The following is a 25,925-nucleotide window of genomic DNA, read 5'->3' on the forward strand; positions in this document are numbered from 1 at the left end:
TCCTGCACCCCTGGAGACAGGATTTCTCCTCTTCCTCAAGAACAATGGATAGAGGTCCATGGAGAGAAACTAGGTCTGTGGTCCTCAGGGATTTTATATTCTCTCTACTATGCCACATCTTTAGCACTTAATTACAATTTGGAGAGGTTCTACTGATTATTGTGACCTTGTCTTTACCCCGTAGGTGGCCTGAGAGAAATCCAGTGTCTGCCTCCCACTTCTCCTCCAAAGGCCTCACCTCCTTAAGTCACAAGGTAATCATTTGCTTTGCACTTTCAGCTCTTCTGTGCAGGAAAAGTAAGGATTTAAACATAATCCAGATTTTTCTTGCTATCAGGATAGAATCAAAACTACTTAAACGTTCTACATCCAAGCAGAATCCAGAAATTACCCCTGAGATTCTGAAAGAGATAGTTTGAGGATGTCACTTTGAGGGCTTATTTCAAATTCATCACCAATAGGTCTGAAGGGTCCAGGTCACACAGGAGTTCAGCAGAGACAGACTCATGGTGGGGGCAGGACTGGGGCTGCTGCATATGCTAAGGAAGGTACTGCAGACCTGAGGAGGAGCAAGGCTATGTGACACTGCACGGGGTCAACGTGGCGTCTCGCCCTCTTCCCCTGATCCAGCTTCATGCTCGGCCTTACCACCCCATCTCCATGGATGACTCCTACCTGAGGGCGGAAGGCTGTACTCCGGCCATCTCAAAACCTGTTACTGGAAGTCACCGGAGGCTCAGAGGTATGGGGCACATGTACAGTGTCCTCCTTTCCAGCCTCACTCCCTTCCAGGCCCAGCCTCTTGGGGCTGCATGTGGCGAGGACAAGCCACCCCCCACAGAGGCACCTTCCTACTGATGGGCTCCTGTCTCCATCCTGCTGTCTGTGGGGAGGGTGCATTCATCTCTAGCCCGAGACACAAACACTGATCTGGCCTCCAAAAAACATTTATTTCCACAATTGAGGTCACAAGTACAAAAATTGCCTCTCCCTAGCGTGTGTCCACCCCCCCGGAACAAGTCCCCAGACTCCACAATGAGACACCTCTCTGACCCACAGTCGCCATCTGTGGAACACCCCTACTGTGGCTCCTCCAGGCTCCGGAGACTGGTGGGACCTCTGTTCACAGATCAAGGTGCTCTATCTGGATGGCTTCACCGCTGCCTCTGTGGCCAGGAGCTTGGTCCAGAAAGCCACCTCCTCGTCCTTCAGCTTCTGGGCTGCCTGGGTGGTGGCGCCAATCTGCAGGTACCCTTCCTTCTGGTCATACTCTGGCCAGTGGGGCAGGCCCTCCCCATTGGGGTTCCTGGGAACAGAATCAGATAGAAACCCCTTAAAGCTGCTGTGTGTCCCCAGCACTCCTCCAAGATCTGCAGGGGTCTCCTGGGTCATCTCTGCCAAGAGGCTTGTACACCTGCAGAGATGGGGAGCTCACCACCTCCTGGGGCAGCCTGTCCATTTCAGACAGATCCCATGGTCAGAACACTGTTGTCACAGGGTGGAGAGCTTGAACATTCTAACTTCAGAAGCTGTCCTGCCCCGTAGATGTGCCCTGCCCCACCTTTGCCACCAGCCTCACCCGTTCCGAGCAAAGTTGGCCCAGAATTTCATAATCATCTTGCTAAGTCTGACCTCCTCTTCTGAAGCCCCCTCTGTGGGAACAAGAAAACAAGATGTCATTACTCAAAGTTTTGTTAATGGGCCACCAGAGTTAGTGTCACTTGGGAGCTTGTTACAAACACAGTCTTGGCCTTTACTCTATACGCACTCCTGGGTGATTGCAGTGCACTGAGAGTTTGGGAATGACTGCTCTAGGACTCAGCAATGGGAGTCCAGTCCACCACCCATTCTGGCTACCTTCTGCGCTGTGACCTCCACCCTTTTCTCCCCACTCAGGGTTCCGATGCCAAACCTCAGGGTCTCCTAACAGCAGCCCCACCTCCCAGGGTTTCTCTTCTCGGTCTCCTACACTCACTCAGATTTTCTTAGTCTGCAAAATAACAGAGCTGTAATGGTCCTAAGTAATCACCCGAATAAGAGAGGCCCGGAGGCACTGGGGTAACATGAACAGCCATGAGGTGGGTCACGGGTCATCCATTACTACTGAGAGTTAAAGCCATTTGTGAGAGGTTTCCTTTAAAATATCATGGCATTAAATATTTTTACATTAAACATATGAGATTTGATAAATGGACAGACAGAAAAAAAAGGACTGACACACATTAGACCCAATTCAAGGTTAACACCAATTCTAACTTTAGCCTCACTCACATTCTGATTCTAACCTTAACTTCACTCACCTTCTGATACCCTCTCGTGAGAGGAAAGTTGCTGACATTCTGGCCCCAGAGCAGAGCCCTGCATGTGACTAACGATCTGCATTACTGGTGGCACAGGCCATTATTCTGGAGTGACCTGGGCTGAGGCCACATGTGTGCACATCCTCCTTCATTCCTGTGGGAGCAGGAGGAAGGCTGGGGACTATCCAGTTGTCATACAACCCTGTTACAGTGAATTGGGAAACTCAGACCAGGAGAGAAGGAGAAACTTGAAGGCTCAAGGCCTTCAAACCAAGATTGGACCCCAAATCTCCTAACTCTATACTCACAGCCAGCAAACAGCATTTACCTTTTAAAAATGGGGCTCCAAACACAGAGAAGAGCTCATCCCCATGGTCCCCTGTCACCGTCTTGGGTTTCATGTTTGAGGAGAAGCTTGGGTGGTACTGAAACTCGTACATGTAGGTGGGGGCTCCAGCATCTGAGAAGACATGGATTCATGCTACCAGACACACCTGGATGGTATCAAGGCCCACGGCCGTGACAGAAACCCCCGGTTACCAGCACAGTCAAGAGACTATTTCAGGAAAGCTCAGTGTCTTGCTGAGGGCTGCATAAGAAATTAAGAAGGCACTGAGATTTGAGCCAGGTATTGGTTGAATAAGTGAATGAATGAATGAATATGGAATAAGTGATTGTTGAAACTCCAGGGTGATCAATTTAAAATAGCCATTATTATAGGGACACGGGGTCCCATCACCTCCTGACACATTCACACATGTGAAAATCTCTCTACATCCATTTTTCACTGCTCCCTTTCACTGATAACACACACACTAGTGCTCATTCACTGGAGAACATCTTCTATTCAGCCTAGTTTCAATCATTTCCAGCGGCTTTTTTCCCCACTCGTTTCTGAGTTGAGTGAAGCCTATCCAAGTTGCTTATCTAAAACAAGAATATTTACATCCAAACACAGGCAGAGAGAGAACAATCTGTCTCTTGTTTCTCAGGAAAGCACAAAACTCAGGGCTTTGTATTTCACTGTCTCCTCATATAATTTGCTTCCTGCTTGTCCCACAAGTGCTAAAGCTTTAAGGCATTAAGATGGTGGCATGGAGTGTGACCTTGCTTCTGTCCTGACCACTCCATTCTCCTCCACCTTCCTCTCTCACCACCAAAGCCCACTTGTCCAAGCCCCAAGAAAATGCCAGTTTTCTTCCTGATTGCGTCCTTGGAGCCACCAGGCCCAGTTCCATTAGGAGTACCCATGGGCTACCCAGATCTATAGATCAACACTTTGCATGAGTCATAATGTCCACGGAGGAGTGACCCTAAGAGGGAAAGAACCAGGATCCAAGTAAGACTGATGGAAAAATTTCACCATCTTTCCTCCGTCGGATTCAGTAAGAAATTTGTAAAATGCAGAAAAAAAGAAAATGAACTAAAAATCACTCAAAATCCAACCTTTCAGAGAAAGTCTCTTTTAACATTGTGCCTTATCTCCCTTTCATGTATGCAAAATTGGGATGATATTAAATACAGTATTTTGTGACATACTATAATTATATCCTAATATCACTGGACATTCATCTGCAAAATAATATACCAATAGATGTCAGGGGGATGTGACATCCTCCAATGTGAGGACGAAGAATAACTTACTTAATCAACCCCTTGGCCTCTATCACTGCATCCTTGATTTAGTAAAAAGAATTATTTGGAACAAGCCATCCTTTGAAGCCTGCAATGCACTTGAGAAATGGTTGCATCATGGTCAAGCAGAACTTGCTTAAAAGAGAGTTTGACCTTGTCTCTGCCACTTGGATGTTTTGCAAAGAAACTAGAACACGAACATAGAGGAAACAGCTCTTGTGAATGAGAAAAGTTACTTTAGGCAGCATGCTTCCCAAATTATTTGAGACAGAGTCCCACCCTATGCCCTGAGCAGAGGGCAATGGCATCATAGCTCTCTAAGACCTCAGACTCCGGCTGTGGGCATCCTGCTGCCTCAGCCTCCAGAAGCTGCTGGGATTACAGGCGCTCACCATGTCACCCAGCTGGGGTTTTCCATTTTTTTAGGAGTCAGGGTCTCACTCTTGCTCAGGCAAGTCTTGAACTCCTAAGTTCAAGCAGTTCTCCCTCCTCAGCCTCCCACAGTGCTGGGATTACAGGCGTGAGCCACCATGCCTGGCATTAAACCTATTTCCTAAAAATATTTTTCTTAAAAGCCTTTCTGCCTAAAACCACTGATAGCTCTAAAATTCTTTTTTTTTTTTTTCCTCTTTTATTGTTTGGGATTTATTGTGGATACAAAGAAATAGGTTAAAGTGATTGCATTTGGTAGATAAAGTCCCTCTTATAATTGTGTCCTGCCCCCAAGAAGTGTGCCATACACTGTGACTCCCCATCTCCCTCCCTCCTCCCCTAACCCTGCTCCCTCATTCCCCCTCCATTGGATCATCTACTGTCTTCATATTAGAATTGAGTACATTAGATTCTGGCTTCTTCATTCTTGTGATGCTTTACTAAGAAGAATGTCTTCCACTTCCATCCAGGTTAATATGAAGGATGTAAAGTCTCCATTTTTTTTAATAGCTGAATAGTATTCCATGGTATACATATACCACAGCTTGTTAATCCATTCGTGGGTTGGTGGGCATTTAGGATGTTTCCACATTTTGGTGATTGTAAATTGGGCTGCAATAAACAGTCTAGTGCAAGTGTCCTTATGAAACAATGATTGTTTTTATTCTGGGTAGATGACAATAATGGGATTGCAGGATCAAATGGGGGGTCTAATTTGAGTTGAGGATTCTTCAAACCTGCTTCCAAAAAGGTTGTATTAGTTTGCAGTCCCACCAGCAGCAAAAAAGTGTTCCCTTCTCTATACATCTGTGTCAGCGTCTGCAACTTTGAGACTTTGTGATGTGGGCCATTCTCACTGGATTTAGATGATATCTCAGGGTGGTTTTGATTTGCATTTCTCTGATGATTAGGGACCATGAGTATTTTTTCATATGTTTGTTTAGCCATTCGTCCGTCTTCCTTAGAGAAGTTTCTATTCATGTCTCTCACCCAGGGATATATGGGATTGTTGGCTTGTTGTTGTTGTTGTTGTTGTTGATTAATTTGTGTTCCCTGTAGATCCTAGTTATCAAGCCTTTGTGTGATTTATAACATGCAAATATATTTTCCCATTCCAGAGGTTTTCTATTTGCCTTGGTTGTTGTCTTTTTAACTGTACAGAAGATTTTTCATTTAATTAAGTCCCATTTATTTACTTTTGTTGTTGTTGCAATTGCCATGGAAGGCTTCTTCGTAAAATCTTTCCCCCGGCTGATATCTTCAAGTCTTTTCCCCCACACTTTCTTTGAGGACTTTTATTGTTTCATGCCTTAGATTTAAATCTCTTATCCATCTTGAATCAATTTTTGTAAGTGTTCAAAGGTGTGGGTCCAATTTCAGTCTTTTGCATGTAGTTATCCAGTTCTCCCAGCACCATTTATTGAATAGGGATTCTTTTCCCCAGTGTATGTTCTTGTTTGGTTTATCAAAAATCAAGTGTCTATAAGATTTTTGTTTCATCTCAGGGTTTTCCATTGGGTTCCAAATGTCTATGTTTCTGTTTTTGTGCCAATATCATGCTGTTTGGATCACTATGGTCTTGTAGTATAGTCTGAAGTCTGGTAGGGAGATACCCCAAGCTTTGTTTTTATTACTAAGAATTGCCTTGGCCACATGGGTTTTTTTCTGGTTCCATACAAAATGAAGAATTATTTTTTCCAAATCTTGAAAGTATCATGTTGTCATTTTGATGGAGATTGCATTGAATCCATAGATTGCTTTAGGTAGTATAGATATTTTTTAGGTAGTATAGATATTTTAACAATGTTGATTCTTCTTATCCATGAGCATGGTATGTTCTTCCATTTGTTAATATCTTCAGCATTTCTTTTCTTAGGGTTTCATAATTTTCTTTGTTGAATCCCTTTACCTCTTTTGTTAGGTATATTCCTAGGTATTTTATTTTTTTTGAAGCTACATGCGAGTTCTAAAATTCTTTTTTTTTTTTTTTTTGCTATGGGCACCACCCAATATTTCTAGTTTTCTTTTTTTTTTATTTTATTATTTATTTTTTTTAATTAAATCATAGCTGTGTACATCAATATGATCATGGGGCACCATACACTTGTTTCATAGAATATTTGACACATTTTCATCTCATTAGTTGACATAGCCCTCCTGGCAGAAGTCTTCCAAAGAAAGTAAGGTGGAGATTAGGGCAATACAAGTAGGAATAACAAGAAACAGAGATGAGGAGAGACCCATACTGGTCCAAGATCTGCAAATTGAAACATTGTATGAAGTCCCTCTTTTCGGTGGAGGAAGCTTAGGAATTTGGCAGCATTCTTTCAATTTTCAATCTTAGTATCCCAGATGACAAAAAGAAGGAAGAACTGACACTCTTACATACAGGAAAGCAATTCTGCAATATGCATCAACAGCTTCACAATGTCCCTACTGGCTAGCCTAGTAATTTCATATTTTAAAAAACCCTAAAAATTACATGGACGTGCTTGGAGATTAAGGCACATGGATTGAGAATAGCAACATTATTTGTAAGACTGATAATGAGCAGACAGCCTGAATATCCAATAGGGTACAAAAGTTAAATTAAATTTTAATATATCCATTTCATAGAACAATGAATGTTTTTATGGTTTTTTTTTTTTTTTTTTGACAGTTTAATCTCTTTATTCTCACTCTAGTGATTTCATGGAAAGATTTGAAACTCAATCATTTATCTCAAGCAATGTGGGGTGTGGGGAGGACACAAGACAGGAGAATCAAGAGGAAACCAGAAACTGTTTGTCAGCTCAGAATTCAAGGCAGATCTAGGGATTTGGACAGTAGGAGTCTATTGATTTTGAGTCAAGGACTCTACCATTAATGTGATTTAGTTACTTTTCATATGTCTGTTTCATTTTCCTCACTCTACTGGCTGCATTCATCACCCTCTATTCTTTTTTTTTTTTATTTTTTTTTTTATTGTTGGGGATTCATTGAGGGTACAATAAGCCAGTTACACTGATTGCAATTGCTAGGTAAAGTCCCTCTTGCAATCATGTCCTGCCCCCATAAAGTGTGACACACACTAAGGCCCCACCCCACTCCCTCCCTCTCTCTTTCTGCTTCCCCCCCCATAACCTTAATTGTCATTAATTGTCCTCATATCAAGATTGAGTACATAGGATTCATGCTTCTCCATTCTTGTGATGCTTTACTAAGAATAATGTCTTCCACTTCCATCCAGGTTAATACGAAGGATGTAAAGTCTCCATTTTTTTTAATGGCTGAATAGTATTCCATGGTATACATATACCACAGCTTGTTAATCCATTCCTGGGTTGGTGGGCATTTAGGCTGTTTCCACATTTTGGCGATTGTAAATTGAGCTGCAATAAACAGTCTAGTACAAGTGTCCTTATGATAAAAGGATTTTTTTCCTTCTGGGTAGATGCCCAGTAATGGGATTGCAGGATCGAATGGGAGGTCTAGGTTGAGTGCTTTGAGGTTTCTCCATACTTCCTTCCAGAAAGGTTGTACTAGTTTGCAGTCCCACCAGCAGTGTAAAAGTGTTCCCTTCTCTCCACATCCACGCCAGCATCTGCAGTTTTGAGATTTTGTGATGTGGGCCATTCTCTCTGGGGTTAGATGATATCTCAGGGATGTTTTGATTTGCATTTCTCTAATATATAGAGATGATGAACATTTTTTCATGTGTTTGTTAGCCATTCGTCTGTCGTCTTTAGAGAAAGTTCTATTCATGTCTCTTGCCCATTGATATAAGGGATTGTTGGCTTTTTTCATGTGGATTAATTTGAGTTCTCTATAGATCCTGGTTATCAAGCTTTTGTCTGATTGAAAATATGCAAATATCCTTTCCCATTGTGTGCATTGTCTCTTTGCTTTGGTTATCGTCACCTTAGCTGTACAGAAGCTTTTCAGTTTAATGAAGTCCCATTTGTTTATTTTTGTTGTTGTTGCAATTGCCATGGCAGTCTTCTTCATGAAGTCTTCCCCCAGGCCAATATCTTCCAGTGTTTTTCCTATGCTTTCTTTGAGGATTTTTATTGTTTCGTGCCTTAAATTTAAGTCCTTTATCCATCTTGAATCAATTTTTGTGAGTGGGGAAAGGTGTGGGTCCAGTTTCAGTCTTTTACACGCAGACATCCAATTCTCCCAACACCATTTATTGAATAGGGAGTCTTTCCCCCAAGGTAAGTTCTTGTTTGGTTTATCGAAGATTAGGTGGTTGTAAGATGTTAGTTTCATTTCTTGGTGTTCAATTCGATTCCAAGTGTCTATGTCTCTGTTTTTGTGCCAGTACCAAGCTGTCTTGAGCACTATGGCTTTGTAGTACAGACTAAAATCTGGTATGCTGATGCCCCCAGCTTTATTTTTGTTACTAAGAACTGCCTTAGCTATACGGGGTTTTTTCCGGTTCCATACAAAACGCAGAATCATTTTTTCCAAATCTTGAAAATACGATGTAGGTACTTTGATAGGAATGGCATTGAATAGGTAGATTGCTTTGGGAAGTATAGACATTTTAACAATATTGATTCTTCCCATCCATGAGCATGGTATGTTCTTCCATTTGTTAATATCCTCTGCTATTTCCTTTCTGAGGAGTTCATAGTTTTCTTTATAGAGGTCCTTCACCTCCTTCGTTAGGTATATTCCTAGGTATTTCATTTTCTTTGAAACTATGGTGAAGGGAGTTGTGTCCTTAATTAGCTTCTCCTCTTGACTGTTATTGGTGTATACAAAGGCTACTGACTTGTGGACATTGATTTTATATCCTGAAACATTACTGTATTTTTTGATGACTTCTAGGAGTCTTGTGGTTGAGTCTTTGGGGTTCTCTAAGTATAAGATCATGTCGTCAGCAAAGAGGGAGAGTTTGACCTCCTCTGCTCCCATTTGGATTCCCTTTATTTCCTTGTCTTGCCTAATTGTATTGGCTAGAACTTCCAGCACTATGTTGAATAGTAAAGGTGACAGAGGACAACCTTGTCTGGTTCCAGTTCTAAGAGGAAAAGCTTTCAGTTTTACTGCATTCAGTAAAATATTGGCTGTGGGTTTGTCATAGATAGCTTCAATCAGTTTTAGAAATGTGCCACCTATGCCTATACTCTTCAGTGTTCTAATTAGAAAAGGATGCTGGATTTTATCAAATGCTTTTTCTGCATCTATTGAGAGGATCATGTGATCTTTATTTTTGCCTCTGTTAATATGGTGGATAACGTTTATGGACTTGCGTATGTTGAACCAGCCTTGCATCCCTGGGATGAAGCCTGCTTGATCATGATGAATGACTTTTTTGATGATAAGCTGTAATCTATTGGCTAGGATTTTGTTGAGAATTTTTCCATCTATATTCATGAGTGAGATTGGTCTGAAATTCTCCTTTTTGTTTGGGTCTTTTCCTGGTTTTGGTATCAGGGTGATGTTTGCTTCATAGAATGTGTTGGGGAAGATTCCTTCTTCCTCAATTTTTTGGAATAATTTCTGCAGTACAGGAATAAGCTCTTCCTTGAAGGTTTGATAGAATTCTGGAGTGAAGCCATCTGGACCAGGGCATTTTTTAGTTGGAAGCTTTTTTATTGTTTCTTTGATCTCAGTGCTTGAAATTGGTCTGTTCAGGAGGTCTATTTCTTCCTGGCCAAGTCTAGGGAGAGGGTGTGATTCCAAATATTGATCCATTTCCTTCACATTGTCAAATTTCTGGGCATACAGTTTCTGGTAGTATTCAGAGATGATCTCTTGTATCTCTGTGGGATCAGTTGTTATTTCCCCTTTATCATTTCTGATTGAGGTTACTAGAGATTTTACTTTTCTATTTCTAGTTAGTCTGGCCAATGGTTTATCTATTTTATTTATTTTTTCAAAAAACCAACTCCTTGTTTCATTAATTTTCTGAATGATTCTTTTGTTTTCAATTTCATTGATCTCTGATTTGATTTTGGAGATTTCTTTTCTTCTACTGAGTTTAGGCTTAGATTGTTCTTCTTTTTCCAATTCCATAAGGTCTCTTGTGAGATTGTTGATGTGCTCTCTGTCTGTTTTTCGAATGTAGGCATCTAAAGCGATGAATTTTCCTCTCAAAACTGCTTTTGCAGTATCCCACAGGTTTTGGTAGCTTGTGTCTTCATTGTTGTTATGCTTAAGGAAGTTAGTGATTTCCTGTTTGATTTCTTCCTTCACCCATCTGTTATTCAACAGAAGATTGTTTAATTTCCATGCCTTTGGATGGGGTCGAGCATTTTTGTTAGAGTTGAGTTCCACCTTTAGTGCCTTATGGTCTGAAAAGATACAAGGTAAAATTTCAATTCTTTTGATTCTGTTGATATTTGTTTTGTGTCCCAGGATATGATCAATTTTGGAGAATGTTCCATGGGGTGATGAGAAGAATGTATATTCTTTATCTTTGGGGTGGAGTGTTCTATATGCGTCTATCAAGCATAATTGTTCTAGGGTCTCATTTAAATCTCTTATATCTTTGTTTAATTTCTGATTAGAGGATCTGTCCAGCTCTGTAAGAGGTGTGTTAAAGTCCCCTGTTATGATGGTATTATCAGATATCATATTGCTCAGACTGAGTAAGGTCTGTTTCAAGAATCTGGGAGCATTTAAATTTGGTGCATAGATATTTAGAATTGAAATGTCTTCTTGTTGTAGTTTTCCCTTGACCAATATAAAGTGACCATCTTTGTCTTTTTTGACTTTAGTTGCTTTAAATCCACATGTATCTGAAAATAAGATTGCAACTCCTCTTTTCTTCTGAATTCCATTTGCCTGAAAAATTGTCTTCCAACCCTTGACTCGGAGCTTTAATTTGTCTTTTGAAGCCAGGTGTGTTTCTTGCAGACAGCAAATGGATGGCTTGTGTTTTTTAATCCAGTCAGCCAATCTATGTCTCTTCAGTGGGGAATTCAAGCCATTAACATTTATGGAGATAATTGATAAGTGTGGTAGTATTCTATTCATCTTATTTGGTGAGAGTCCATTGCTTAGTTTTATCTTTTGCATCAGTGTGGAGGTTAGGTTCTGTCCTTTGATTTCTGAGTTCTTACTTTGCTGCTGATCCATTGTGGTGGTCAGTGTGCAGAACAGGTTGAAGTATTCCCTGTAGAGCTGGTCTTGTTGTGGTGAATTTCCTCAATGTTTGTATATCTGTAAATGATTTGATTTCTCCATCAATTTTGAAGCTTAGCTTAGCAGGGTACAGAATTCTGGGCTGAAAATTGTTCTGTTTAAGTAGATTAAAGGTAGATGACCATTGTCTTCTTGCTTGGAAAGTTTCATTAGAGAAGTCTGAGGTCACTCTGATGGATTTGCCCCTGTAGGTCAACTGGCGCTTACTCCTGGCAGCTTGCAGAATCTTTTCTTTTATCTTGACTTTGGACAGGTTCATCACAATGTGTCTTGGAGAAGCTCGGTTAGAGTTGAGGCGACCTGGGGTCCGATAGCCCTCTGAAAGCAGTGTGTCAGAATCTTTGGTGATGTTTGGGAAATTTTCTTTTATAATATTCTCTAGTATGGCTTCCATTCCTCTGGGGCATTCTTCTTCCCCTTCTGGAATTCCTATAACTCGTATGTTGGAACGTTTCATAAAGTCCCATAATTCTGACAGTGAACGTTCTGCTTTCTCTCTCTTCTTTTCTGCCTCTTTTACTATCTGAGTTATCTCAAAAACTTTGTCTTCTACCTCTGAAATTCTTTCTTCTGCATGGTCTAACCTGTTGCTGATACTTTCCATTGCATCTTTAAGTTCCCTGATTGACTGTTTCATTTCCTTCAGCTCTGCTATATCCTTTTTATATTCTTCATATCGTTCATCTCTGATTTGATTCTGTTTTTGGATTTCCTTTTGGTTATTTTCCACTTTATTAGCAGTTTCCTTCATTGTTTCCATCATTTCTTTCATTGTTTTCAACATGTGTATTCTAAATTCCCTTTCTGTCATTCCTAACATTTCTGTATAGGTGGAATCCTCTGCAGTAGCTACCTCATGGTCCCTTGGCGGGGTTGTTCTGGACTGGTTCTTCATGTTGCCTGGAGTTTTCTGCTGATTCTTCCTCATGAGTGATTTCTTTTATCTGTTTCCTTGCCCTAATTTTCCTTTCACTTCCTCTTGCTCTTTAAGTTCTTGTGCCTGTGGACTAAGGGTTACAGGACCAGAAAGGTGAGAAGGTTGAAGAGCAAAAAAGGGATGAAAGAAAGGATGACCGAGTGATAAGAAAAAAAGGAAAGATAGAGAAAGGAGAGGGGGTAGGGATAAGGAATATTGACAAAAAGAAGAGAGGCACAGAAAGAGGGAGACAGGGCAATATAGGTGTACAGTAGGGTACTTTGACACAACCTTAAAAAACCCCACCTTCTGGGGGTTGGGTGCCCAGTTGGGTGGTTCCCTTGAGGTCAGCAGCTCTTTGCTAACCTGGTCAGACACAGTACCCCACCTCCACCAAGTAGAGAGGAAAGACAAAAATGCTATAAATCAAACCAAAACAAGCAAACAGAAAACTTTATGGCGATAAAATTGGGTGAAAAACCAAGTGATAGCGGTAGAAACACTAGCAAAAATGAAGTTGTAGTTATTAAAAAAGGCAGCAATGGGAAATTATAATTAAACTAGAAAAATTGAGAAAGAAAAAGGGATCTGTATGGAAAAGATTGAAATTAAGAAACAAAAGAACATCAACAACGTCAAAATAAACAAACAAAAAAACCCAACCAAACAAAAAAAAAAAGAAGAAAAAAAAATACACAACCAAAAACAAAGCAGTTTGTATATGTTGTTGAATATTGTCTGGGCAACACGTGGTCTTTTGGGGTATGAGATGTTAGTCACAGTTCTGATACGACTGGAGGCTGCTGATTTCTCAAACCCCAGCAGGTAGACACCCTAAATCTCTCTTCAGCCCACTTAAAAGGCACTTTGAACTTGTAAACTTGCTGAGCAGAAGCTTTCCCAGCTTTCTCGCTGGAATCACTGCTGAAGTGGCTATCCACTTACTCAGTGTGCCAAAACCGGTCTCACTCTGCCCCTGAGGGTTAGGGCTGCAAGGCGGCTCAGACCCCACCCTTAGGCTACTTGGTTGCTGGGTTACCAGCTCCCACCCGTTTCTAGCTCTGCTACCCTGAGGGCGGAGCTTGCCGGGGCAGATCACTGACAATGGATCCGTGTGACCCACCGCCAAACACTATTAGCTCCGTCTGGCTCAGCGGCTCAGACTGGGGCCCTAGACAACGGCCAAAGTTCTCCGCACTCCCACTCAGGCCTTCCCCAAGGCAGTTCAACTCAGTGCCAAGTCCAAGGACATCAAAAGAGTTCACAGGTAAGGCCTTTCTGGTTTGCAGTCTCGCTGCTACTGAACTTACAGTTGTGGGCGGGTTTAGACGGGTTGAACACACGCGACCACTTGCCGGTTTTCCACTGTTTTAGTCCTCCTCTTGGGGTCCAGAAGTCTCTCGCTGACTCCCTGTATCCTCATAGGAGTGATGATAGGCAGTTCCCACCAGCCAGAGATGCCTGGAGTCCTATCTCCCCAGACTCACGGTGCCCAGATGCAAGGAAGCTGTTACTCGGCTGCCATCTTGCTCCGCCCCCCGTTTTTATGGTTTTTTAAATCAACATTAAGGGGGCAGCACCTGTGGCTCAAAGAAGTAGGGTGCCAGCCCCATATACCAGAGGTGGCGGGTTCAAACCCAGCCCTGGCCAAAAACTGCAAATAAATAAATAAACAAAACCAACATTAAGGAACATTTTACCTGATTTACAGAGCTTAAAAAAAAAAGAAAGAAAGAAAACCCTCACAAGATGGTATTCTATGAATAGAATATGAGATGAAAAAGTTTGTAGAAGAAAATACTGAAAGAAATTTATAGAAGCTACCTCAGGTGGAGAAATTAGGATTAGAATCTATTTTCTTCCTTATGTGTTTCCATATTTTCTAAACCTGTAATTGAACCACATTAATTTTATAGTCACAAGTTATTTTGGTCAAGAAGAGTGAGACAAATACAAAACCAAAAGTTGTTAAAATCTTTATAGTCCTGACAAAAAGACCCAGAAACTCAAATACGTGAAATATCTGATAAAAAAACACAAGTCCAATATGGCCAGGACCAGCAGAAAAGGTAGCAGAGAACTCTGCAGATCAGACACATAGCAAGAGGCAAAATCAAGTTTATGAAAAGAAAAAAGATACAACTCCAGGTGGGGTCAGTTAAAGGTTTCATTAGAAACTTCAGGAGGGCTAGGCATAGTGGCTCATGCCTATAATCAAAGCACTCTGGGAGGCAGGTGGATTCCTTGAGCTCAGGATTTCCAGTCAGAGGAGCCTGAGCCAAAGCCATACCGTGTCTCTAAAAAGAGCCAGGCATTGTGGCGGGCACCTATAGACCCAGCTACTTGGAAGGCTGAGGCATAGAATCGCTTGAGCCCAGGAGTTTGAATTTACTGTGAACTGTGATGCCATGGTGCTCTATCAAGGATGACAAAGTGAGACTCTGTCTCAAAACAATAAGAACAACAAAAAGAAACCTCAGGAGGAGGAAGCAATAATGAACACCTATACCTTTCAGTATGGAAGTGTCTTATACTAGGGCACACAGTAGGTCAACTGAAGCCAGTTTTCCTCATGCTTATAATGTCCTGAATTTAAAACCCTTCCTGTCTGGTTAAAGAGAGAGGTCTGGACCAGAGGACGCTTCCTGACTTGCAGACTAGGCAAGTGAGAGCTGGTAGAAAACAGAGGGTCTGTGAGGTTCCCCAGATGGCACCCAGAAGCGGACACGTCAGCTCTAGGTGAGCTCATGAATCCCTACCTCACACCAAACCCACACTGCCTCGGGAAAGTATCAAAAAGTCCCCTTGTGGACTGTACCCTGGCCCTGGGTTTGTCTACTCTAGCACACAACAGGAAGGACCAAAGCCAGTGACAGACACTGCCATTTCCATACCACTCAACCCCATTACTCCTCCTTCCTTGGTCCCAGACAGCCACCTTGATACTGTTCTTGACTCCTGCTCTTCCCCCAGCTCCATTAGTTAACCAACTAGTTTGCAGCCAGCTCTGATCTTAGAAACCTTCCAGGACCCATGTTTGAGTATTTGTCTTCTACCCCCACATCCCACCAAAACCCCAGGTAGGGAGCCCTTGTCACAGATGCTAATGGTGCCTCACCCACATCACCCATATCCCCTGTTTCTGGGCATCTCAGCCTGATATCCACCTCCAGCCCCTCTAGCTCTTTGCTTGAGGTCTCTGTCAGCAGCACACACTAACCTGCCCATGTTTGCAGCAGGTCAGACTACCAGGGAGTTTACATCTCCTCGGAACAGCCTCAGCCAATGACAACTGAGAGCTGCTGAGAAGGGGTAAGCCTGAGCTGTGTCCTCGGCCTGGTTCCCAGAGCTCCACAGCCCCAGCGGTGCACAGAGAACACCCGCTTGGCAGTATCTCATGGAGTGTCTTCTGCCTCTTTCCTCTGACACTTGCACACCTCCATGCTGGTCCTTTCTGGGATCACCTGACAAATAAACTAGGTGCATCCGGATCATTTTCTCAGAGGCTGCTGCAGGCAGAAGTCCACACAGGACAGCCCCACACCCTGTGCCGTATGGAATCTGCCTGTGAGGCTGGACGCTCAGCACTTTCCACATCTGTCTGCGCTGGCAGGTGGGTAGGTGAGGTACTGAAACTGGTGGGGTTGGTGTCCCTTTGCTGTCCAACATCTAGGACTCACCTCTGTGGTGTCGGGCCACATTCACAGATGGGACACCAAACATGACATCAGCAATCAAGTCCAGGAACAGGTCTTTCTTCTTGACAGGGTCATCTGTTCCCCCTAAATACTTCTCAATGACTACCGAAGTCAGTTCCTCAGGGATGCCCTGCAATAGATCAAGAAAGTGACCCAAACACGTGGCGAGCACATGTCATCTCCGGCCAGTGAGGAAGGCTTTATTAAGGGGGAATCTCTCCAGCCCTGTGCAACTCCCCTGCCCTCACCCCCAGTGAGATCAAGTGAGAAAGGCAGAAGAAAGGGGACAGAACCCACAAGGCCCAGCCTGCGTTCTGCCATTTAAATCGTCCGTGAGTCAGGACAAGTCCCTCCCTCTTTGTGTCATCGCCCATCCCCAGGATTCTTAGACTCTTACAGTAATGGGGTAGGACTGCCATAAGAGTGACGTGGCTGTCTTCTGGTCCAGTTTGCCTTCAGAGAGCGGATAGCCCATAAACTGGTTAAAAAAAAACAAAAAAGATTAACTATTAGTGAATTATTCACAATTAATAAAAGTTAACCTGACCAACCAACTAAACCAACAAAGTCTGAGTGTTGTCTAATTTTGTGGGGTTGTAAAAAGCAGGGTCTTTATGAATTGTAGAAATCAATGAGTCAAGAAACTTGGGCATTGGAAATAGATTTTTTAAAACTTGGCAGTAACTATACAAGAATTTGCAGCATGTGTTCTGTATATGTGTCCTTGTTTGTTCCTAAACCTGTGTCCCTAGAAGGGCCCCTCCCCCCTTAAAATGCCCACCTGAGGATGCTCAACCCTGCCAGGAGAATTTATTGTTCGCTTCTGCTAAAATCCGGTGACAGGCAGAGCGGCCCTGAACTTGCTCTAAGAGTAGTTACTTCAGAAAGCTTCCAATTACAAGGCCTTTCTCTGCCCTGTGGGATCTAAAGCTTCCACCCAAACCCGTTCCCATGCGGGCCAAAGGCTTCTCTTTGCCATGCAAACCTGCAGAGAGGTAACTGCAGTCTCCCTCCAGTCCCCTGGAGAGGTGAGACCTGACTTCAGAGGGGTCCCCGACTGCAGCTGACACCACGGCCTCCTGCTTCTCCCAAATAAGGGTGGACCAGCAGGCCCAGGTGGTCTAGCTCATGCTCTAAACACCCCCCACACTCACCCACTGTGCTGCCCTTAGCTCCCCCAGGCTTTAGACACCTCCAGGCTTCAGTTTCAGGGACTCGGGTTGAGTCCACACTGAGTCTTTCCCCTACTAAAGAGTGTTCCTGAATGAAACCGGTGCTTTTGCTCTAACTGGGGTGGCTTTGTTTTTCTCTGACAGGAAGGAAAGTCTTTCTGCACGTTTAGTGGTCAGTCTTAAGGACAAGCAACTTTCTCTGAATCTTTCTAGTGAGAGGACTAACGGCATGTGGAGGGTCACAGGGAAACTCTGCCCGCCAGGCCCAAGTTTAGAAGCCACTGGCCTCAGGCCTGAGTCTCCTCAACTCCCAACTTCTTCCCTGTCTAGGCTTCCCCTGTTTCCCCATCTGGACAATCGTTATCCCTACCAGCCTCCCAAGATGGACACCTCAGGAATTCTTCACTGGAAGACATAGAGAATGTTTGGGGGAGAGGAGACCCCAGGGCTGTGTCACCCAGGTGACAGAGGGGCCTTCCCAGGGAAGATTTTTAGGGAAATGACACCTGAAATTGAAAGGGACAGCTGCCCTGAGCAGGGCTTAGAGGAGGGAGGACACCTGTGAGCAGAGACGGGAGGGCTGGTGGGGCAGAGGGGGAGTCTAAGCGTCAGCACATTCTCACCATTGGAAGAATCCAGCCAAACTCCTGCTTGTTGATTCCCACCATGTAGGGGACAGTGTTGAACTTCTTTTCAGTCAGAATCTCTTCAGGAGTTTTCGGCAGCAGAGCTCCATCCACCACAGTGCCCATAAAGCGGTGACTCTGAGAAAGAGAGCAGGGCAGTGCCTGAGCCTCCCCTCTGCAGGCAACAGTCACGTGTGGCTCTCTGCCCGCCTGAGGTGAGGCCACTTCATGGACCTGGGCGGGCCTTGGCCGTGGCTGCAGAGGGTCAGGGTGCTGACAAATGGGGCTAAGTCTGTGTGATCCTGCAGTGTTTAACTCACACGGGGCTGGTGGGGGTGAGGTGATGAGGCAGGAGGCAAATCTTGATTCAAATCCCAAGGCATGCATTCCATGTGTAAATCACATACATTTCAGTTCTAAGTCAGTGTGTCTCTGTAACTCTGTCTGCAGGAGACCCTGTTCATCACAGCAGTGGGTTCAGTCAAATGCCCTGAGCGCTGAATTAGCAAATACCCAGTTGTCACTCAAAGGGGAAATACAAATTAGGTTCCTGAGAGACTCTGGTTCCAAAGCTTTTGTCAACCTTAGGTGTGATGTTCTGTCTAAATACACTTTATGTAATCTATATTTCATACAGAAAATTAGTTATACAGGCCATTTATTTATCACAAACATCCGTCGGGAAGGCCGCCCATTCTCCTGACAGGACTGTGAGGCTTTCTGGCTGGCAGCGTCCCAGCAGTTCTGTCCACTGCGCTTTCTGCAGAGTCCTTCAGCGTCACGGGAACCCACAAATGTGGCTGAGTCTCCGTCCCCCATAGCTCCTCACACACCGCAGATTTAACACTTTCCATAACGGCCGCATGTCTGGAGGGGCAAAGTCCCCCTCTTTTCCTGGATGTGCCTATTGTTCATTCATTAACTCCAAAGTCACGGCCAACACACAATCTGCTCCTCCGCAAACTCGCCTGCCACACGTATTGTCCCCGTAATGACACCACAGCCTCCTTGAGCTTAGGGACGAGAGACAGCACCTCAGCACTGCTCTCGGGGGCCATCTGAGACAGGGCGATCTCTGACCCCAAGCCCAAAACGCAAACACCACGGCACTAAATAGACCATGAGGAGGCACATGGAGGGTGAGAGGTCTCCGGGGGAGGCAGGGCCTGCGTTTCCAGGACCCGTGTCTGTCTGCACAAGCCACAGGGGAAGTGGAGTAGAGCAAGCAGGACAAGGCCCCAATCAGTGCGGCTGAGAGTAGCCTTTGGGGTGACCACGGCAGCCTTGAAGAGTTGTGCAGTTCAGAACAGGCTGCAGTGGGAAGCAGGGAACACGACAGGCCACACGGAGGGGGTGCTGAGGAGGCAGGATGGACAGGTGGGGAAAGTGGAAGTAGGAGATTGTACAGGTCCAGAAGTGATGTGGCCTTGGTGGTCACAAGACAGACATCAGCAGCAGTGACAGTGACAATAATTACACTGTTCTCTAAGTGTCAGCACTTGCCTGTTCTGTGTGGGCCACGTGTATGACATTGCTTGTGTAGAAAGCTCAGGGGTCCTTTGCTCCCTTTTTTTCAACATGAGCAAAGCCTGTCAGCTAGTTCTTCAACGACACCCAGACTCCAAACACTCCCCCCACCACTGCCACGGCCCCGTCTCAGCCCCCAGCGCCCCTGGACTGGATGATTGCAACACAGGCGCCTCCCACCAGGTCTGTCGGCATTTTCTGCATGCCCCCCCACCTCCGCCCACCAACTGTTTTCAACAGAGCAGACAGAGACCTTTGTAAAACGCAAGATCATGACTGTTCCCTTCCATATCAATGCCCAAGCCCTTCAAGTGACTCGCCTACCTCCCACCTCCCATCAGCTCCTCAGCCTCCACTCTGTCTGTCTGTATGCTCCTCCCTCCCAGCCCTGCAGCCCAGCCTCCTGCCTTGGGGTGGACAGTGCAGCAGCCGTCCCCTCTGCCTGGACGTGCTCTTCTAGGGCTCTGGACAGCTGCCTCCCCCTCCTCTGGAGTTGGGTCCAAATGCCACTTCTCACTGAGCTATCCCTGACACTGTTAGAAAATTCAATCCCCTGGAGAACTCTGTCCCTCGGCCCCTCCCACCAAACTTTATTGGTTTTCACTATACACCTCCAACTGGCAGACTCCCCATGGAGGACTCGAAGAGGGCAGAGGGTCTCCCTTCTGTTTCCCTGCTGTGTTCCCAGCTCCTCAGTCAGGCCCTGGCTCACAGGAAGGGCTTGTTAAACCTGTGCTGAGTGTCTGGATGAAGCTCACTCAATCCTCGGAGGGGGAAGGGGGATGATCTCCAGGGAGGGGGCAGAGAGGGCAGGATTGTTGGATGCTGCAGGGGGGACGTCACCAGACCCTGGCAACCTGTTGGAAATCGTGCATATGGGGAGAAGGAGGCGGAGAGGAGAAGTTGAAGGATCCTGGGTGCTGGGAGGAGGGTGAGTCCTGAGGACCGAAGTCCGAGCTCCCCTGAATAGATCACCCTGTGGCTTCACAGGGGATCTCAGCTCTTCAGTGAAGGCATCTGTGACCTCTGCCTCCTGACAGTGGAAGGCTGCAGTCCAGCCCCCTCCTGTGAGTGGTTGGAAAACTGTTTTGTTTTTTGGGTTTTTTCCTGAATGAAAAAGATTCTACTAATAAAGGGGGGGGATCATGTTGGGGAGAGGAAATGTGAATAAGAAGGAAAGTAGGTGAACTCAGGGGACCCAGACATGATGCCTGGGAGCGCTGGAGTAGGAGTCTGAGGAATGGGTCCAATCCTGCCTCTGCTCCCCTGGCTGTGTGGCCCCAGGCAAGTCACTGCCCCTCTCTGGGCCCTAGCACCATACACACAGGAAGTTGTGGGCGTTCCACATAGGAGTGTTTTTCAGTCAGTGGTAATTAAAATTTAAACATGTTAAGACTCAAAACCTGTAATGAAGAAAACAAAGGTCCTTACCTCTCTGGGGTCTCCAACGAAATCCATAGTAAACAATTTCTGTGAAGACAAAGGTCGAGGACATGGGTGAGAAAGCTGGACTTTCTGGAGAAAGCTGGACTGTATGGCTGTGCACCAGAGCTCTCAGGAGCTCCCTCCTGCTGCCCTGGGAGGGCTGAGAGGACGTGGGCAGGACACTGGCTCCGTAGGGGACAGGACAGGGTGTAGGCACCACAAGGGAGGGGCATCACCAGTAAGGAAAGAACTGGTCCTAGTGACCTTGGGCCCTCTGGCCGGGGTGGCTGGAGCTCTGCAGAGAAATCCGGCTGTTGGTGCCTGCACTGCCCCACCATCCATTTCCCTTCTTGTCTCCAATTTTTCTTTGGGGGATCTCCCACTTACCCTCTCTCCCTCCATGATTTCAGGTATTTATATGCAACCTGGGTGCTCCATCTCCCTGAACACAGGCATTATTTCAAGGGTGGGCACTTACCCTTGTCAGCAACAGAGTTTGCCCCAAAGCTTTTGCTAGAAGTATTGAGAAAGAGGGTTTCTAAAGAGGAAGGACTTAAGTCTGGAGTGCTGTTGTCTTCAACCTCCCTGGGGGACACCACTGCCTGAGAGTGAAGCCAGCACAGGGGAGGGCAAAACTGAGGGAGAAACACAGGTGGAGTCTCCATCGTGTCCCATGAGCATCTATTCCAGCCATGTCTAAGCCATCTAGTGTGAGACTTTTCCATCATTTGAGGTTTTTTACAAGAATTTTTTTTCTACTCAGGACAACTTGACATGAGCTTTCTCATCGGAAATGAGGAATTCCTGACTCACTCAAAGCCCCTGAAACTCATCCCACCCCATGCTTCTCTGTGGTGTGGATGATAACCAGAAGGTAGGTTATGGATGGATTATTGGTTTCGAAGGAATGGACGGTGGAGTGAAGATACCCAGGGGCTAGATGATGCACCAAGAAAATAGACAAAGAAAGAGTCTCAAATGGGTTGATATAAGATTGATGAAAGGATACCAATGAATTGGATGATGAGTGGATGGATAAATGGATAAGATGGTGGATGAACCCATGGGTGGGTGAACAGCTCTCCTAGATTCACAATTGAAGAAAAGTTTTATAAAATCTCACATGTTGGACCACCATTAGGTTTTAATGTAGATAGTTTCTACATCAACCAAGATAAATAGTGACATCCCTCTGAAATATTTGTGCTTAATATCCCTGTCCCCCAAATTCAGGATGGCAGCTATCCATGGGAATAGGTAATGTATAATTTCTCACAAAGACATTGAAGTACAAGAATGGCAATACTAAGTTTTGATAAATCTCAGTATTCACTACACAACTTTTCATCACGTTATTTTCAGACTTCTTTTGAGATTTGAGGAATGTGATAAGAAAATAAGAAAAAGGAAATCTCTCATTCAGATCCAGAGACCCAGAAGAGGTGAGACACTGACCCAGGCAGTTTTTCCAGGGCACGGGGACAGCTGAAACAACAAAGGCCAGGGACATGCTTGGAGATTGAGGGCACGAGAATGGACCCACCTACCATTTTTAGTGTCAAATCCAAGAGCTCGTCCTCTGTCTTCTGGCGCAGGCAGTGAACCATGACAGCTGATGTGGTGGTTTTACATCTGGCAGTGACAGCAATTTGCTGCAAAGGTAACAAGCAACAAGGCTCAAAAGCAATGTCCCTTCCCTCCATCCACGTAGAGAGCCGAGTTCTACCCCAGCCCAGTGTGTGAGGCAGCAGGGGCCAGACAGTCCTCTAGACCAGCACCTGTGGGTCTGGTCCCACAGAGTGCAGCCTTGTTCCCCACCTGAGTTGTGACGTGAGTGGCAAGTGTGCAGTCTCTCTGTCTGTTACCTTATCTCTGTGAAAATGGACATGGTGATCTCAAAGCTGAAAGGCTCAGGAGTGGGGAAGTGTGGAGTCGGGGGTAAGAGTATGGAACCCCAATCCCAACTCCAGCATTACTGGTTATTTGCCCTCAGGAAAACCATTTGAGCTCTTTCTGCTTCATTTTCTCCACCTTCGATGGGCATAATGATCGCACCCACTTTATAAGAGGAGTTAACATGAGGGAAGAGGTAGGAGGGTTGTATGTCTCCCCCACACTCAACACGTGCAGTATTGCAGGAGGCCTAGATAAGGCACTTCAGAAAACACCAGGTGTGGGCGGCGCCTGTGGCTCAACGGGTAGGGCGCCGGTCCCATATGCCGGAGGTGGCGGGTTCAAGCCCAGCCCCGGCCAAAAATAAAAAAAAAAAAGAAAACACCAGGTGTGTTTTAATGAGGAAAATACCGTGTGTCCTCCATGGGACATTGACAGTGTCTCTCATTCGAGTGGGGTGTCTTGGCACAGCTAGGAGTTTTTCTACATAGAGGCGTACAAGAGTCCTGAGCAATAATCAGACAGGACTCTCTAGGGCAGGTGTCAGCAAAGTTTTCATCCAAGGGACAAACAGCGCACATCTGAGGCGTTGTGAGCCCTGTGGTCTCTGCTGAATATTCTCAAATCAATCTCAGAAGTGAAATGGGTGGGTGTTGCCGTGTTGCAGTAAAACTTTGTGGGCATGAAATTAGAATTTCGTATCATTGTCGTTGTTCATAAAATGTTATTTTTCTTTTCTTTCCTTAATTGTGTAAAAATGAAAAAATTATTATTTATCACCCAAAGGCCATAGAAACCTAAGCCCAGAATTTTCCTCCCTGTCCCCAGGTAAGACACTGAGGAGCACACATTGATGCTTGGAAAACCCTTGACCCCAACCTAGAACCTCTTGTCAGCTTAAAAATAATATGAGAGGGTGGCGCCTGTAGCTCAGTGGGTAGGGCACCAGCCACATACACCAAGGCTGGTGGGTTCAAACCCAACTTGGGCCAGCTAAAATAACAATGGCAACAAAAAATAGCCAGGCGTTCTGGCGGGTGCCTGTAGTTACAGCTACTTGGGAGGCTGAGGCAAGAGAATTGCTGAGCCCAAGAATTTGAGGTTGCTGTGAGTTGCGATGCCACAGCACTCTACCAAGGGTGACAAAGTAAGACTCTGTCTCAAAAACAAAAGGCTAAGAAATTTTAAAACGTTCTTGGTGTCTCCATTTCCTCCCACCCTGCAAATCAGCACCTGTGACCCAGATCCACCTCTCTGACCCCAGTGAACTCTGTTGTGCAGCCCACTCTGCCGCTCGCCCCTTTGGCTTCCAACCCCGCTCCAGAAAAAGACAAAATCCTTCCCAGGATCCTCTACAGCATGGCCCCTGCCAATGTCCCCAAGCTCCCCTCCTCTCTGCTCAGGCCACGTCAGCCTCCTCCCACTCTCTGGATGCTCTTCTTGCCACAGGACATCTGCACATGCCGTTCCCTCTCCCTGGAATATTCTTGGCTTGACATGTATAAAGTATGGCTCTGCTTTCTCATCCCAACTCACAATCACTTTTAGAGAACGTCTCCTGAGAACTCTGAAGCCTGGGGTCACAGGGAGTGCATGCATTAGAAGTTCAGAGTCACGGGCTAGAGGCCCTTCTCTGCTCTGATCTGTGTGCACTTTGAGATGTACTTTCACACTCTCTGCACATTTGTTCAACTATAAAATTGGGAAAATGAGCAAGGTGTCTTCTTGCGCTTTCCATTCAGTCCACCCAGCTTCTGTAATTCTTTGGAGAATGTCCACTCGGTCCCATGACTGGACAGCCCCTGAGGATGCCAGGAGCCCAGGGCCAAGGCTGTGGGAGTGTTCCGTGTGAGACCTACCCGTGCCAGGGGTTTGATGTCTTTCTTGACCACAGGACCCATGGGAGCAACACAACTCTCAGAAATGGCCCGATGGAAGAGGTTCTTGGCCAGGGGAGATAAAACCTGGGAGGGGAGAGGATAGGAGGAGAGTTCATGTTCAGAGGAGGGTCCACCCACAGCTCTGCCCTGGCCCTTTCCCCAGGAGCCCCTGGGACTCAGTGGGCATGAGGGCTCCTTCCCCGCCTGCCCTATTTCCCAGGCCGCCCTGGGCCCAGCTTCCCCCAGAGAACATCAGTGGGATGGAGCCCAACACAGAGCCAGGGACAGAATAGGAGGAGTGTGGCATGCACAGGTCACAGCAATCTAAAGTATCAGGAAGAAGCTTGGTTATTCCCAAACACACAGTCTCACTGATTCCCATTACTCAGAATTTATCCTAAGAAAAATGATCACAGAGGCCCACAAAGACTTCTGAGTATGCCTGTGCTGTTTATAGAATGGGAAATGAGGATCTACTGTCATAAGATCGAATACAAACAATTCTTCCTTATTACCATGGAATATTATGCCATTATGAAGGTAATATTATGGGGCAGTGTTTAATGTTAGGGAAATATTAATGTTATACTACAATGTTATATATGCTATTTTATACTAATTTTTATGTTAATTAGTATGCGTTATGTTAATTTTGGTAAGGTTTTAGAAAACAAAAGATGATAGAAAAATAGATTGATCAATAGAGACAGTCATGAAAAAAGACTGGAAAATTACAAGTAAAATGTCCACACTATCTACCCCTGAGGAGTAGGATGTTAGACAGATTTTTTTGTCTTTGGACTTATCTGAAATGTTCCTTTATGTCTGTTTTAAAAATATGGAAGCATGTTCCTCTGAATATTCAACTAGGAAAAGAACATAGGATTGAAAAATCAGTAACTGGGCTAATCCTTTACTCAACTCCAAGGCACCTGCAGGGCTCTCTACAGCTCCCAGAACCTTCCAAACTGGTTTCCCATCCCAGCTTCCTTCCACATTTCCCCAGATCCCAGCAGGACAACTCTCACCCCCAGGCTCTGTCTGTGCCCAACATGCTCTGTCCTATCCTTCCTCATCCTGTTGGGAAGAAAAAGGAGGGCACATTCCACATCCCACCTGGCCACTCAGTCCCTGGGATGGATGCCTCCCACTTGGCCATGGGGCACCATCAGACCACCGCAGCAGAGGCTCCTGCCTGATCTCAGGGCTCACGTCCCCCGACACTTAGCTCTGCCTTAGAACCAAACAATGACCTCTGCTCAACTCTCATACTTGCCTCCACTC

General features: G+C 45.2%; 1 protein-coding gene across 2 annotated transcripts in view; it reads right to left on the reverse strand.

Moving 5' to 3' along the window:
* Positions 1-931: 931 nt before the first annotated feature.
* Positions 932-25,925, reverse strand: part of LOC128593726 (liver carboxylesterase 1-like) — a 55,802-nt gene continuing 30,808 nt past the window's right edge. For both annotated transcript variants that reach the window (XM_053602035.1, XM_053602026.1), the window contains exons 6-14: positions 24,621-24,725; positions 22,416-22,520; positions 20,875-20,913; positions 17,914-18,054; positions 16,516-16,596; positions 16,101-16,248; positions 2,629-2,760; positions 1,580-1,652; positions 932-1,306 (exon numbers count right to left, since the gene is read on the reverse strand). In XM_053602035.1, the coding sequence (XP_053458010.1) occupies positions 1,141-1,306; positions 1,580-1,652; positions 2,629-2,760; positions 16,101-16,248; positions 16,516-16,596; positions 17,914-18,054; positions 20,875-20,913; positions 22,416-22,520; positions 24,621-24,725 (990 nt within the window). In that variant the 3' untranslated portion in view covers positions 932-1,140. The remainder of the gene's footprint in view (positions 1,307-1,579; positions 1,653-2,628; positions 2,761-16,100; positions 16,249-16,515; positions 16,597-17,913; positions 18,055-20,874; positions 20,914-22,415; positions 22,521-24,620; positions 24,726-25,925) is intronic.

The sequence above is a fragment of the Nycticebus coucang genome, chromosome 2 (genome assembly GCF_027406575.1).
Source record: "Nycticebus coucang isolate mNycCou1 chromosome 2, mNycCou1.pri, whole genome shotgun sequence".
NCBI classification, from domain to species: domain Eukaryota; kingdom Metazoa; phylum Chordata; class Mammalia; order Primates; family Lorisidae; genus Nycticebus; species Nycticebus coucang.